This window comes from Oscarella lobularis, chromosome 4 (assembly GCF_947507565.1).
Source record: "Oscarella lobularis chromosome 4, ooOscLobu1.1, whole genome shotgun sequence".
Lineage (NCBI taxonomy): Eukaryota > Metazoa > Porifera > Homoscleromorpha > Homosclerophorida > Oscarellidae > Oscarella > Oscarella lobularis.
In genome coordinates this window covers 2,009,748-2,024,144 of record NC_089178.1, presented here as the reverse complement: position 1 = coordinate 2,024,144, position 14,397 = coordinate 2,009,748, and the positions used below count along the sequence as shown (strand labels likewise).

General features: G+C 46.9%; 4 protein-coding genes, 1 long non-coding RNA gene and 1 pseudogene across 5 annotated transcripts; 2 read left to right on the top strand and 4 right to left on the bottom strand.

Moving 5' to 3' along the window:
- Positions 1–96: 96 nt before the first annotated feature.
- On the bottom strand, positions 97–1,511 carry LOC136186254 (exosome complex component RRP45-like). The gene has a single exon (XM_065973527.1). It carries the CDS (start codon positions 1,475–1,477, stop codon positions 110–112), a length of 1,368 nt encoding a protein of 455 aa, XP_065829599.1. The 5' UTR covers positions 1,478–1,511; the 3' UTR covers positions 97–109.
- Positions 1,122–3,051, top strand: LOC136186259 (cyclin-C-like). The gene is made up of 12 exons (XM_065973533.1): positions 1,122–1,569; positions 1,619–1,725; positions 1,780–1,864; positions 1,915–1,984; positions 2,033–2,084; positions 2,139–2,191; positions 2,240–2,275; positions 2,329–2,420; positions 2,477–2,544; positions 2,591–2,670; positions 2,720–2,838; positions 2,887–3,051. Exons 1-12 carry the CDS (start codon positions 1,538–1,540, stop codon positions 2,960–2,962), a joined length of 870 nt encoding a protein of 289 aa, XP_065829605.1. The 5' UTR covers positions 1,122–1,537; the 3' UTR covers positions 2,963–3,051.
- LOC136186250 (broad substrate specificity ATP-binding cassette transporter ABCG2-like) lies at positions 2,920–6,296 on the bottom strand (annotated as a pseudogene).
- A 116-nt stretch (positions 6,297–6,412) lies between these two features.
- On the top strand, positions 6,413–7,582 carry LOC136186258 (polycomb protein eed-A-like). The gene has a single exon (XM_065973532.1). The coding sequence runs from the start codon at positions 6,527–6,529 to the stop codon at positions 7,421–7,423; it is 897 nt and encodes a 298-aa protein (XP_065829604.1). The 5' UTR covers positions 6,413–6,526; the 3' UTR covers positions 7,424–7,582.
- On the bottom strand, positions 7,448–12,990 carry LOC136186248 (FK506-binding protein 15-like). Its single transcript, XM_065973519.1, has 29 exons — positions 12,929–12,990; positions 12,775–12,878; positions 12,667–12,721; positions 12,548–12,617; positions 12,319–12,492; positions 12,184–12,258; positions 11,920–11,991; positions 11,797–11,865; positions 11,657–11,740; positions 11,540–11,599; positions 11,412–11,479; positions 11,288–11,357; positions 10,576–11,233; positions 10,425–10,528; positions 10,255–10,371; positions 10,100–10,194; positions 9,941–10,043; positions 9,582–9,890; positions 9,448–9,531; positions 9,330–9,401; positions 9,123–9,275; positions 8,972–9,061; positions 8,796–8,918; positions 8,638–8,745; positions 7,955–8,585; positions 7,867–7,899; positions 7,757–7,813; positions 7,632–7,705; positions 7,448–7,583 (listed from the first exon to the last, which is right to left on the bottom strand). The coding sequence occupies exons 1-29, from the start codon at positions 12,955–12,957 to the stop codon at positions 7,515–7,517; spliced, it is 3,810 nt and encodes a 1,269-aa protein (XP_065829591.1). The 5' UTR covers positions 12,958–12,990; the 3' UTR covers positions 7,448–7,514.
- A 39-nt stretch (positions 12,991–13,029) lies between these two features.
- Positions 13,030–13,841, bottom strand: LOC136186263 (uncharacterized). The gene is made up of 2 exons (XR_010669712.1): positions 13,518–13,841; positions 13,030–13,469 (listed from the first exon to the last, which is right to left on the bottom strand). It is a non-coding gene; the product is annotated as an uncharacterized lncRNA (long non-coding RNA).
- Positions 13,842–14,397: the final 556 nt, after the last annotated feature.

The window sequence follows — 14,397 nt, the reverse complement described above, 5'->3', positions numbered from 1 at the left end:
ACTGCGCAATACGTGTTGGCTATATACGTATGAATGGCTACATGAAATGGCTACATGGGGCCGGCTACATGAGCTTCTTGTACATGGTACAAATTACTGTATGCCCATTCTATTTTAGTGCCGAATTCTTTTTGCTTCCTTTTCGCGAGACTCTTTTTGACTTTCTCTTTTCGGCTGGTCGTTTCATTGCTAATGACAAATCCACTGTTCTGCCACTGTCTGAAACATTGGTGGTACCGGTATTCGTTTTGGAGCCCAAGAAATCAGCTCCAGTCAGCACAACGATCTCTTCCAAATCCTCCTCCTCCTCCTCATCGCTATTCTTTGCAGGCGGTCTCATTTTCTTTTTCTTCTGCTGCTTCTGCTTTTTCTCGGTGATCTTTTTGCTTTTCACCTCATCAGTGACAGTATCAGTTTCCCTTTCTAACACTGGACCAGATGATGGATCTAAATGTCCGTTCCCAATTCTCGCCGTTCCAGGTCCAATCCATTGAACAGCATCATCATCATCATTTACAGAAGACATCTCTTTTTCCGTCGTCACAGTGTAACTTTCCACCTCGTCAGGATCAACAGCAGATGATTCCTTCTTTGCATGAGTAATCAAAGCAGCATCTTCATCCATCTTCTCCTCGCCTTTCTCTCCACTTCTAAGCGCCTCATCCGAGGCCAATGCACTATCAATTTTCTCCACCAATTCATTAACTTTCACCATGGCAATCTTCGTGCATCGAATAATTTGCTCGGCGTGCAGAGCCACGCCGCCGCCCATTTGAAGACAGCACACTTCGCCGTGCTTATTCATCGCCACGATAACGTGGCCATCCATGACGCCCTCCTCCAATCGCGACGGATCGCACAATAAAAACCGACCGTCGTCGAAAAACGCAAAACTCGCGCAGAGCGGCACGTGATGAACGGTAAGCGGCACGAGCGGTCGCTCCGTCGCCGCGTACACGGTCACGCGATCGTCGGAAACGCTCGCGTCCGGTCGACGAAAGTGCGCGAGGGTTGCCATGGCGCCGAGCGCGCAACAGTCGCACAAATTTCCGTCGTCGTTCAGCGCGCGAACGTCGACGCGAATCGCCCAGACTTTCGCGCCGGCGACGACGCACAGCGATTCGGTGTCGACGGCGCGCGATTCCTTGATCGTGCGTTCGAGCAGTCGCACGAGTTCGACGCTCGATTCCCGAGTTTGCGCGACGTCGAAACGCGGCGACGCCATGGGCGAGAGATCGACGTTGAAGCTGAGAATGCCGTCCGTCGGCCGACTCGGTTGCGGCTTGACGAGGTCGCACGTCGCCTGCGCTAGAACGCGCGTCTCGCCGATTCGCGCTTCGCAGTGGCCGCGCGTTGGACCGAACGCGATTTGCACGTGTCTGTAGTCGTACGCGTTGCGGCCGTCGATTCGATGGCCTTTTTTTATTGCATTGAGAAGAAAGGAGCGTTCGCAAGTCGTAAGTGGCTCTCCTTTCATGGCGAAAATTGCTGAAAACCGCACAAACGTGGGGGCTACAACGCACGCTAAAGCTCGATTATGGCTGGCAATTTTTGGCATTCCTCGCACTGGTACACTACCCAAGGCTTACGAAAGACGACGAAACCTTTTATTCTGTAGTAATCAGTGGCTTCTTGAAAAGGACGATCTCGTTCTCGGTCGACAGACCGACTTGATATTCCTAACAGAAGATGAAATACTCAAGATGCACATCTTCTTTGCTAATTGTACTAGGAATTACACGATTGAATTTTTTGGTTGTCATTCTTTGTTATCATCAGTTATCCAAGCTTTGGCCGAGTGTCTGAAGCAGAGGCAGCAGGTCATCGCCACTTCGACTATCTACTTCAAACGTTTCTATACAAAGTGACAAACATGGTTGATTTTTTTGTCAGTTGACTTAGAGGAATCTCTAGTAATTCCTTTGGAAGTATTGATCCACTTTTGATGGCTCCAACCTGTATTTATCTTGCTGCCAAAGTGGAGGTGTGTACTCGTAGTACGTTTACATTTATCTCCTCATGTTTCTATTAGGAATCTGGGTTGATTTCGAATACAAGACTCGTTCAGTCATGTCAGAGTATTGGTACTTGGCCCCTACTGTCTACCCTTCCCTAGTTAAGAATTGCTCTTTTTAAAGTTAAAACAAAATTTTCTTATGCTCTGAAAGACTTTCCCTACAGAATGCCTCAGGTAATTGAAACTTATATTTCTAATTTGGCCTATGAATATTTCTTTAAGATTCTTGAATGCGAATTTTACCTCCTCGAAATGATGGTGCAGTGTAGGCTACGTTTACCGTTTAGACCTATAAGTGTCTGTCACCTTAGGATTGCTGTCTCATTACGTTTAATCCCTATCGTTCGTTGACCCAATACGTAAGTGATATAGGGCAGGAAGACAGTCTGCTTTCTCTAGCCTGGTTAGCTCATTTCCTGAGATGCTTGCCTTTTATCTCCACGCTTTTTTTGGTCGCAGGAGAATAGTTAATGATACATATAGGAGTGACACTTGTCTTCTCTATCCTCCGTATCTCATTGCTCTAGGTTGGTTAGCTATTTTTTATCAAACCTTGTGTGAATCTGTTTCTAGCCGCTTTACACATGGCCTGCGTTGTGAACCAGAAAGACTGCAAGCAGTGGTTCGCCGAGCTTTCAGTAGACATGGAAAAAGTACTCTTTTTTATTGCGTCGCGTTTACCTCTACATATTGATCCAATAGGTGCTCCAAGTGACACAGGAGATATTGCTGTTTTACAAGCTGTGGAAAAGCTATGACGAGACCAAGGAAATACGAGCAATACTCGCCAAAGCCCCCAAGCCTAGACTGAGCAGTGGGAAGTAAGAAGGCAAATACATAATAAATACATACTGAGAGATCAACGCCAGGATGCCAAAACCTTCGGCGGGGAGAAGTGACAGTCCGGCATCGAGAACGTCTATTGGGGGAACTACTCATAATTAGAATTCTAAAAAAAGCAACTTAACTCAACGTATTGACCCTAGCTAAAATAGAATGCTTGAGAACTGTATCTATCTATCTATCTATCTAAATGGACACACTTGACAGTTAGCACATACGTAGAGCGAGTTCCTTATTAGCGAGTTTTCCCCATGAAACGAAGGCGAAGATATGCTAAGAGCAGAACTCCGCCGAGGATAGATGCTAAGGCGACTTGAGTAATCCATTTGGAATCAACAAAACCTTGCTCTATCAGGTACTGTGTTCCAGCACTATTATGACCGCTTGGGCTAAATGTGCAAAAGATGAATGGTGTGTGAATTGTATGGTAGAATTACCATGTTTCATTCGCATGCTTGGGACAAAATTCCATGCCTTGCAACTCGTTGATGCAAAGTGCCTAAGAGACGGCATATGAACACCGAAAATCACGCTACAGACTCAATATTACCTCCATACTGTAATGAAAAATGCTCAGATATTTGAGCCAGTAAAAAATCTTGGACAGCTTCCTAAGGTTGACCAAAAGCCCGCCAAAAATCTAGGTATAAAATGGCGCGAGCAGAAGCGAGAGAGCGTAATGCAGTGCTTACCATGCTCAGAACAAAGGTAAGAGTCAGGAGAAGAGTGGCTATAGCTCGATGAGAAATCAAGGCGCTGAAAAGAAAGGCCATTGAGCATGCTGCGACTGTCGTCAATATCAAATTGAGAAGATAAAAGAAGAATTTATCAACGTCAGGAGTGAAACCTGTAGCAGAAGCACAGTCATGCAGAAGCGCAGTAATCAGGTATTCACAGCACCTATCATCCAGTAAGTTATAGAACACATAATAGTGGTCGGTATGACTCGGTATGGAATGATGTCAAACAGAACGTGAGCAAAGAAATAGGACGAAGTGCGATAGTATCCGCCAAGTGACTCGTGCCTAAAAAGAACCCAATTATCAACAGGTATCAGATAAAGACACGCTCGAACTTGAATATGGCTCTTTCTTGAATGAACAAATCTACGGCTGACAAGTTGACGAAATTGAATTCAAGACAATGAGAAAAAACGCTCCAACTCTGCGTAACTGATTTAGCCTACACTGATGACAGCAACGGCTGACCTGTTTTGTATTCCCGTCTTGGGATCTGTTTTTGTTAACTGAAAGTAGATTCCTCCAGTAATCAGGCCGATTATGACAGAAACGATCCACTGAAAGAGATAACGCCAGCTCAGTACCTCCTTTTATAAATCTAAGGTTCTTACGTGAACAACGGAAACAGGCTTGTTTCGTAACAGATTTAAAATGGTTCTTTTTGAAAGAACACCAAACTAAATGTACTGGTGCACACATTTCAAGGCTAATTTGATGCACGAAACTCGCACTTGATAGAAAGCTCCAGTTGGATAACCAGGAGATTTTTCCTTCACATTTGCGTCGTCACTCTGGTAATTGGTCAACGTCTTCTGAGTGGTTTGAAACGTATGCGAGAATCGGTAAGCAATAGCCAAGGCCAGTGAATCTTAAACGTTCTAATGAGCTCAGAAATGCTCACTGAACTGAAAGTTTCCCTACCGTTTTCATCTCGCTGTACAACGTCGAGGAAAAAATCAGCTGGATTCTCTCGTTCATCACAGTGGTGGCCTGCACGAAACAGACTGGGCGTGCATATTGTCAAATACTACTGTCATTACCTTGTTGCTTGAAGAAGTCTAAAGCTTCAGTAGCGGGACCGTGAAAGACCGTGTGTCCCTTTGCAAGCAAAGTCAACGTGTCAAATAGCTTGAATACGGCGTAGCGAGGTTGATGTATGGAAAAAACGACAACTGTTCCCTTTTTTGATAAGCTAAGAAAAACAATGAAATGCTTATATAGGTCTTGTGTGCCGCTACTTTCCATAACTGTTACCTATCTCAAATATTTGACTCGCTCTCAGGGACCCCCGTTTCCCTAACAGCTGTGTATTTCAAATATTTGAGTAGGTCTTGTGTGACTCTACTTTCCCTAGCAGTTGTGTATGTAAATGTTTGACTTGCTCTAGGGGAGCCCCCCTTTTTGCCCAAAAAGCTGTGTATTTCAGATATTTGAGTACGTCTTGGATGTGACTACTATCCCTGACACTAGTGTATTTCAATTAAATGCTTTTACAGGTCTTGTGTGGCTCAACTGTTGTGTATCTCAAATATTTCACTTGCTCTCAGAGGTCCCCGTTTGTCTAAACAGCTGTGTATTTCAGATATTTGAGTAGATCTTGGATGCGACAACTAGCCCTGAAACTCGCGTATTTTAAAAACTTCTACAGGTCTTGTGTGCCTCTACTTGCACTAATGTATTTTAAGTCCTTTTACAGGTCTTGTCTGCCTCTACTATCCCTAGCTGTTACGTATCTCAAATATTTGACCTGCTCTCTGGGGCCCCCGTTTGCCCTAATAAGCTCTTAGGTACTGTACTTGTGAAGAAGTTGCATAACAGATACAGCTGTGTAGGCATCTAATCCGGTAGTCGGCTCATCAAGGAAGAGAAGGGAAGGAGAAGTGATAAGTTCTACTCCAATGCTGGTTCTCTTCTTCTCACCGCCTGATATTCCTCTTCTTAGTTCAGTACCAACCTGTCAAACTTCCATTGAAAATTTGCAGTTATTAGGCGTATGTACTCTATTATCAGCAATGTGTGTGAGATTCAGGTCCTCGATCAATGCCGTTACTCTCGCCATCTTTTCTCGTTCTGACGTGCTTTGAGGTAGACGGAGAAGGGCCGAAAAATGGAGATTTTCTCGCACCGTTAATTGTCCCAATAAGACATCATTCTGCCAAACTTAGATAACAGCATCGCCAGAGCACCGCTGTAGACTGACCTGAGCCACGTAACCAGACACGCACCTAAACTTCTCCGATACTCTGCGCCCATTTATAAGAACGGTGCCTGTAAGCGTCCTTTTATCTATTCTTCCCGCAAGAATATCCAAGAGCCTGCAGAGTGCAGCTCAATTTAGCCCCTGCAGTACTACCCCTCCCTTAATTTAGAGTAGTACGTTGTTTTTCCGCTGCCTGTTGGTCCCAGTATGGCATTCATTTGGCCATTCATAACGCCGCTAAAAGACGTCGTACGTAGTAATTAAGAACTGGACCGGATGGAGTCAGGGGGCCCAGCCCGAAGCCATTCTCGTCATCCGACGCAGGCTACCTTGTGCTTTCTAAGATGGTCTTGGTTTCTGCAGGACGCCAAAGGCCTTTCTTTGTTTGAATTCTGTAAACAAGGTCCTGGTAAGAAAGTACGACTTGGACGCCAAGTTTTGACGGCGTTAGAAGCGGCGTTTGTTCAGTTTTGGCAAGCATTCTTCCGTAGGAAAAAAATGCGGACGTAGATAGAAATCACGCGTGTCACGTGCAAGAATTTCAGCACGCACGTTACCATCATGGCAAAAACTTCGTTCAAGTGTACTAGCCACTCGAAAGAAGAACATCAACAGCCAATATTCGGAATAGCATTTAGCTACAACTGCTCACCGGAAGAGCCTCCCGTATTCGCAACAGTCGGCAGCAATCGTGCGACGATCTATCGATGCCATCCGGGCGGCGAAATGGACGTGCTGCAGCGCTACGCCGATCCTGACGAAGACGAGAACTTCTACAGCTGCGCGTGGACGTACGACAATGCCTCTCACCTTCTCTGCGCGGCCGGCGAACGAGGCATCGTGCGCGTGATCAACGTCACGACGCATCGCGGCGAACGATCGCTCGTCGGACACGGAAATTCGATCAACGACTTACGCTTTCATCAGCGCGATCCTCTCCTGCTTCTCTCGGCGAGCAAGGACCACTCGTTGCGCCTCTGGAACGTCAAGACCGGCGCCTGCATCGCCATTCTCGGCGGCGTCGACGGCCATCGCGACGAAGTCCTTAGCGGCGATTTTGACATTGGCGGACGATACGTCGTCTCGTGCGGTATGGATCACGCATTGAAGACCTGGGATCTTGGTGATGTAAATGCCGACAGTCGCCGACGGGGCGACGACGGTCCGTCGTTTTCGTCGGAAGTCGTACATTTTCCGCTCTTCAGCACGCGCATCGTTCATCGGAATTATATCGATTGCGTTCGGTGGCTTGGCCAATTGGTTCTTTCCAAGTCGTGCGAGAATGCCATCGTTCTATGGAAGCCGCCCGGAATGGGAGATGACGACGACGGCGGCAACGTTGATTCGACTCCGATTGTGCTGCATACATTCGAAATGAACAACTGCGAGATCTGGTACCTTCGTTTTGCGCTGGACTATTTTCAGACGGTCCTGGCTTGCGGCAATCAGGCGGGACGCGTGTTCCTCTGGGATTTAGAAGCGGACAAGATTGATTCTCCTGTTCAGCTCATTCATCCCAAGTGCGATGCGCCGATTCGACACGTCGGATTCAGCCGATGCGGTAACATCATGGTAACTGTGTCCGATAATGTCACCGTGTGGCGATGGGATCGAAGAATGTGATTTGCCTTTCGTTTGCTGCAAAACTAAACACGTAGGTTAATATTTAAACGTGTACGCTCACCAAAAAAACATAGCAAAATGATCAAACGTGTCATTTGAGCCAGTCGAGTTCGTCGTCGTCGTCGTCTCCAAAAAGTGGGTCCTTGAACGGGCTTTTAGTCTAATGGGGAAACATTTTTTGTAATTGAAAATTCAAGTGAACACTTACCTTAGTATCGTCGCCTTCCGCTTTTCCCGCTGTTTCCTCTTTCGCTTCCTCGCTTCCAGCACTTTCTTCTGCTGCTTTTTATTACAAATAAGTCGTCGTAATAAACGTGTGCTGCTATTTCATACCTGCATCGTTTTTTGCATCTGATGTAGGAGGAGGGCTGTCGCCAAATAAGGAACCATCTATCATTCAGTATTGGAACATTTTGTTATCAAACCAGTTGCATTCCAAATACCTGATTCTGCATCGTCTTTTCCATCAACGGCATCTTGCATAATAGTATACAGACCCTAGTCTATGATACGCGTAAGTGATTTGCTTACCTTCTGGCTTTTCTTTTGAATCTTCATCGCTGGCTTCCTCGTCGGCCATATCAGTTAATTTTCCCGTTCCCGCGTCTGTATCTAAAGGCGATTTCTCCTCTTCCGTAACTGCCTTCTCTTCGGCGGAATCTACAGCCTTTTCGCTTTCTTTTTTCTCTTCATCCTGATCTCCGCCTTCTTTCTCCTCCTCTTCGTCGTCGTCGTCGTCCCAGTCTTCTTCTTCCTCCTCCTCTTCTTCGCCTTTTTCGTCTTTCTCGTCTGCCTCTTCTTCGTTTTCCACTACTTTCTCACCTTTGCCCTCGCCCTCGTCCCCTGACACGTCCGCTGCCGCTCCAGATTCGTTTTCCTCTTCCGTAGCAACTTTCTCCTCGTCCTCTTCTTCTTTGCCCTCTTCTTCTTTGTCCTCTTCCTTTTCGTCTTCGTCGACTTTGTCCTCTTCCTTTTCGTCTTCGTCGACTTCATCCTCGTCTTCCCCCTCTTCCTCTTCCTCTTCGTCCTCGTCTTCTTCTTCTTCCTCCTCCTCTTCGTCCTCTTCGTCCTCTTCTTCCTCTTCTGGTTGTTTCTTTTTCTGTTCATCGGACGGGGAGGCGGATCCTGTTCCTGTCGTCGCGAGCGCGCTCACTGTGACATCCTACGTAGACAACAGAACTGTAGAATCGTCCAAATGCTAATAACAAACTCGCCTTAATTACTGCCACGACAGCACTCATAATATCTTTTTTGTCGTAAGAAGTGCCGTCATCAAACTCCTCGCGTATCTTGTAAAAGACGCTATTCATGATTTTCTTGACCTGCCAACGAAAACGATCAGCAGTCTCAAAACGAGACGAAAAGCGCGAACCTCTTGGGCTACGTTTCCCGACGATTTGCCAGCTGCTTCAGGAGCAGCCTGTTTAGCCGCGGAAAGCTCGCGTTCTAATCGGGCGACTGTCTCCTTCGAATGGTGAAGCTCCTGAGACTCAGCCTAAAACACAGACAACGATGTATAGAACAATCTAACGGTATCTAACCAATCACCTCTTTTTCGCTTTCCAATCTCGCTACCGTCCTCTTGAGATCAGAGATCTGTTCTTCGAGTTCAGAGCGAGCCTTTTTCCAAGTGGCATACTAAAAATTGCGATTTTCTCACGTCGTCGTATACGAGTACGCTGATCAACGATGTTTTTACCTGACTGTCAACAGAGGCAACGCGTTCCATCATGGATTTCTTTTCATCCTCCGCCTCTTCGTGAATTCGACGCCACTTCTGCTCAACCTGACTGACCATACGTTTCGACTTTTCTTGCCATCTTGACTCCGCTTCCGCTTCTGCTTGAGATATCTATAAATAGAGCTAATGAAAGAAAAAGTCGACGTCCGAGGGAGAAAATCCGACTTGCTCAGAAATGGCTGTGTCTGACGTTTGCCGCTGCTTCTTCAGTTTCTCCCTCAGCTCAGAAATTTCGCTCTATAGATACATAAGCTAGACAGAAAAGAACTCGTTTTTTACAGACTTCATGAAACGCTTTCATGTCGTCCATTTCTCTCTCTAGTCTGTCTTTCTGAGTAGCCATTTTTCTCTTTGAACTATCTACACTCTAAAGCAAATTTGAAATTAACGGAAAATAACGTTTTTGTCACACTGTACTTTCTCCAGGGATTCCTTTTCAATTTTAAGCTCCGATATCTCTTCGTCGGCTTGTTTCACACGCATTTCCAATGTCTTCCTCTTCTGTTTCTCATCCTTCAACAAATTCGACGCCTCCTCCAAGTTCTCCTCCGTTTCTTTCAACGAATGCGTCGCCGCCGCCCACTCCGACGACCTCGATTGAACTTCCGCCATCGCTGCAGTCAGCTGCTGTTTCAACTCGCCCTCCTTTTTCGCCAGGCTGCCGGCTTCCAATTGAAGAGCACTTATCTGCGACATCGCCTGCCCCAATTCCGTCGTAAGTTGAACCTAGAAAAAACCGGAGTAGTTCTATCTAGGGCCAGATTCAATCTCTATACCTTATCTTGCTCTAGTCCGACGAGCTTTGCCTGCGCGTGGGCCGTTGTTGACTTGAACGAATCGTTTCTCTGCTCCAACATCACATTGCTCTGTTCCACGAACCTACGGACAGCCTACGTGCAGGCAAGCGCCCCTTCTAGGGTCTCTGAGATTCTTACCTCTGGTTTCTCTCTAGCAATTCGGCTATCTTTTCGTTCTGCGCTTCAATTCGCGCGCTCTTCTCGAACACCTCACGTTTTAGTCGTTCGCTATCCTATAATATAGGAGCCGTACGGTAGAGCATTTCGTATCTCTCGTCGCTAATTCTTTGCACCTGCATTATTCTCTGTACGTTGTGAAGGAGAACGCCCGCTTCCATCGTCGGAGCAGAGTTTGACGACATCAAAGCGTTTCCGGGTCTACCACCGCCCGATTCTTCCAATTCTCCGACCTGAAAAGGGCAACATCACGCATCTCGCTCTCTAAACGCAAATTCCTATCAACCTTTTTCGTTAGATTGTCTAACTTATCCACAATCTTCGTCAGTTCTGATTTTACTTCTGCGTGCTGTTGTTTAGCATCCGAGAGAAGAGCGGTTGAAAGTTGACCTAGAAAACGTCTTTTCCCATAAAAAAGTAAAGAAGCGTCCTCATACTCTCCGACTGCTGAGGCTGTTGGGGCTGCTGCGGTACTTGCTGGGGCATTTGTGCACCTCCCATTTGCGAATAGCCAGAAAATGACTGCTGTGGCTGCTGTGGCTGCTGCTGCAAAGGAGTCTGATATGGGTTCTGCGACATGTTGAACTGCTCAGGCTGTTGTGGCTGCATAGAAGGCTGCTGAGCAAAAAACCCGCCTCGCTGCTGATTCGAAGGCTGATACAACGCTAGCTGTTGTCCTTGAGGAGTCATGCCCCCAGACAGAGTCGGAAATTGATACTGACTAGTACTAGGCGTTGTCATTTGAGGCGGTTGCTGCATTGGTTGCTGAAACTGAGGTTGTTGCATGGGCTGCTGCATGGGCTGCTGCTGTTGCATGTGAGGCGGCTGCTGTTGCATGTGAGGTGGCTGCTGTTGCTGATAGCCTTGTTGGGGCGGTGGCGGCTGCTGCTGGTAACCTTGTTGGGGCTGATTATAGGACGTTGGCTCTTGAAGCACCCATTTGGGCTGCTCGGCGCCGGCATGCATGGCTCCAGCTGCTGTTACGGTTGTTGTGGAATCCGTTGTCTCGACACCGGCTTGCGGAGGCAAGAGTGACTGGCCCATCTTTGCCATTCTGTGAATGAGTTTGGCTTTGCTGCTATCGACGTCGGGAGACTAGTCAAACAAGAATAACTAAGTGATTTCATTTCATTCGGTGATGATCAATACCTGGGCCATTTTCTCTGTTATAGAGGAGGTTCTAGTTCGAACCGATCCACTATCTCCTTCCGCACCGCTACTATTTACGATGAGAGAATCATAAAAAATCAAAAAAATTCTTCAAAAGGCAAACCCCAATTCAGTAGGCGTTTCAGGAGGAGGAATAGGGCCACCCGAATCCTTCTCTTTACTAAACTTTACCTATAAAGGGAGTAACTCATCAAAAAGATATTACTACTACTACACTCCCGTTTTGTCTACCCTAATCACTTCCAATTCAAAGAGAAGAGTAGCATTAGGGGGAACTCTGCTCCCAGCTCCCTATACAAGGAATATATGTACGGAACGCATTATTTGGTGATTGTGTAAATGATAAACCTTGCTGCCATAAGCAAGTAGAGGAGGAACGACGAGAAAACGCTTACTTCCCTTTGTCATTCCGACCACACCTTCATCCCAACCCTGGCAAAAACCCAAAATAATAAAAATTTTCTGCCCTTTTTTGACGGCGTTCATACTTTTATCACTTTGCCTTTACCCACGCGAAATCGAAAAGGCTTCTCCGAGGATATATTGTTGTCAAATACCTAAAGTGTCGGATTATTTGAAAGGAAAAAAACCAAGAATCTAACGCAACCCACTTTGCCAAACGTGCCGTTCGTAAGTAGCCATCCAGTGTATCGGCATTCCAATTGATCGTCCGCCTCAATTCCCTGCAAGTACATATGGATAAAAATCTGTCATAAAGAAGAGTCCTCTTTCTCAACACCGATACAACGCACAGATCAGCCAAATATTGTACAGTACTGAAATGTCGACACACGTGTACACAACACCATTCAGTCCGCCCGTAAATCATCACATCCAAAAGCACAAAAAAGAACAAAAAAAACGGCGGCCCTCACCTGCCCGGGAACAGAAATGAGGTCTTGCTGAATGAGACCATCAGGCGAACCGGTTGCCACTTTGGCGAGAGTCACCTAGTGAAGAAGAAAAAAGAGTCTAGCGAGAAACCCGTTTTTCATTTTGGACTGACTCACTTCCTTAGCAAAGTCTATTCCCTCTTGTTCCTTGTCGAAGCAAACGGACCATCGCTGCTTGGCGTCGTCGAGAAAGCTCGCGTAGTTGTTCGGCTGAACGGACCAGGCGAACGACGGCGTAATCGTCGCCGAAGTGACCTGTTTCTGCTGGTTGACGTAGACGAGAAGTTTCGCCTGAACAGAAAAAAATCGATTTGTAGAAAAGGGGGCCCCCGGTTTCGTTCTGTACGTCGCTTCCGGCTTGCGATCCGACGATGGCGATGCCGAGTTTTCCTTGAGACTGGTACTGGCCGCCGGAACTGCAAAAGAAACAATCGCCGAGGCTCGGTGCGATCGCGCGAGACTTACAAACGATAGGTGTGCGCCGCTACGGCGTGTCTAACGTTCGCCGCGCCTCGATCGCCTAGAAATCGAACTGCCGGAGGACGATTTTTGCTTGGAGAGTGTTCGTATTACTCGTTTTCGCCTTTTTCGGCTGCTTTGGAGCTGTGTACGTCAACGAGGCGTCTCTCGTGCCTTCCGAACGATCGAAAAGTGACGCCAACTTTGGCGCTCCGCCCCTAGATCGCCATTCCATCTATGATGCGAACGTTTAGGAACAATGACTAACAGAAAATCGGTGTCTTCGTCGTCGAACATGGCACTTTCGACTCTATGTGTTGTCCGGGGGCTTTGGTCAGCTGAGTAACAGTGTAGCACGTGCTTTGCCTGTGACGCGCGCACCAATTTAATCGAATAAAAATTTCAAATAATAAAAACAGAAGCAAATCAGATAGAGTTTATAGACAATCTCCTAAATTATAAGTTCTTCACATCAAATCTACTTTACATCAGGCCTTTGGTGAAGAAGGGGTGAAGTTTCCTTATAATAACTATGAGAAGAAAGAGAATAAGCTCCGCTGAATGCTGCTTCAATGTGTCAAGCTTGCAAGAGTGCAACTCGAAGAAGAGGAGCAAGGTCCGATCAATGAGCACACATCGCCACTCCTCCTCAAGCCGTCACTGCTTTTCCGACTGCTCTTGCTCCAGATTTTTCATCTCCATTTGACTTATCGTCATGCGACGATTCATCTGCCAGGCTGGAGATTATATGGCAGCAGTAACACAAGCCTTTGTGTGGTCGTATTTTGAATTGAGCTCAAACAGGAAGCCTATGAAAATGAAAGTGATCTTAATAAAATTATGTGTAGAATTTTTACCATGTAGGAGTGATCCTATGACGTGATACAAATGGCAGGAGGTCAATTCGAGTCTCGATCTTTGGGGGCCCCATCTCGTCGCAGGACCAACGAACAATTCGCTGCAGTAGTACGTTGCTTTTCTGAGCTTTTCGGATCGAAACGCCTTCCTCAAAGTTCTCTCTGACGGTGCAAGGTCCGCTGGTTTCTTCGATCGGCTCCTGTGAGATTTTTTGCCAACTCTTCGCATCAGATCGCATCTTCACCAATCGGTTGGAGCGCTCTACGTCGCTAGACGGAGTCTGCACGCCGAAAAAAAACGCAAAGTGAAAAAAACAAGGCAGAGGCGATTGTTATACGGGGACTCGGGCGGCAGATTCGAAACGATGCGGATTGAGGTTGATCCATGGTTGATCGAAGCCTGTTCTAAAGTAAAACGACCGATAAAGCGAAGGACCACGAGGAGCCGCCATTGTTTAGGCGCCAAAATCTGAGTAGGTACGATACCGTAAAGAACAAGTAGAAAATTGGCGCGAGTTTTCTCAGCCAACCAGCGACTCGTTGCCCCGGTGAATTCAAGACAATGCCGTCATCAACGGATGTTGCATAACGATTGCATCATCTTTCGTATAAAAGCGGCTGCACGCGGCGCACAGATCAGTTCTGGTTAGGTGGGGAAAGCCTAAAGGGCGGAACCCTGGAGGTCGTCGGCGTTGGGAAAGCCTCAATCATGTCAACACTATTCGTGCTCAGTCGGTTGCCGTTCCTTGCAGAAACTGTAAGGTGCAGTGAAAGGGCGTCGCGCGAGTTCTTCTCGTGGCGCGCGAACGGCACTGGGAAGTCATAAAAGGCACGTTGGACGGCTTGGGTCGCGAAGCCTGGCGTACCGCGTTAATACCGA

Bases quoted from the DNA above. Each gene is read 5' to 3' on its own strand.
- LOC136186254 (XM_065973527.1), bottom strand. From the start codon at position 1,477: ATGAAAGGAGAGCCACTTACGACTTGCGAACGCTCCTTTCTTCTCAAT.
- LOC136186259 (XM_065973533.1), top strand. From the start codon at position 1,538: ATGGCTGGCAATTTTTGGCATTCCTCGCACTG. The intron at 2,192-2,239 runs GTAATTGAAACT...TATTTCTTTAAG, and splicing joins TTCCCTACAGAATGCCTCAG to ATTCTTGAATGCGAATTTTA. The intron at 2,545-2,590 runs GTTGGTTAGCTA...ATCTGTTTCTAG, and splicing joins TCCGTATCTCATTGCTCTAG to CCGCTTTACACATGGCCTGC.
- LOC136186258 (XM_065973532.1), top strand. From the start codon at position 6,527: ATGGACGTGCTGCAGCGCTACGCCGATCCTGACGAAGACGAGAACTTC.
- LOC136186248 (XM_065973519.1), bottom strand. From the start codon at position 12,957: ATGTTCGACGACGAAGACACCGATTTTCT. The intron at 9,062-9,122 runs GTAAAAACATCG...CGCAATTTTTAG, and splicing joins TTGCCTCTGTTGACAGTCAG to TATGCCACTTGGAAAAAGGC. The intron at 8,919-8,971 runs GTGATTGGTTAG...TCTGTGTTTTAG, and splicing joins GATTGGAAAGCGAAAAAGAG to GCTGAGTCTCAGGAGCTTCA.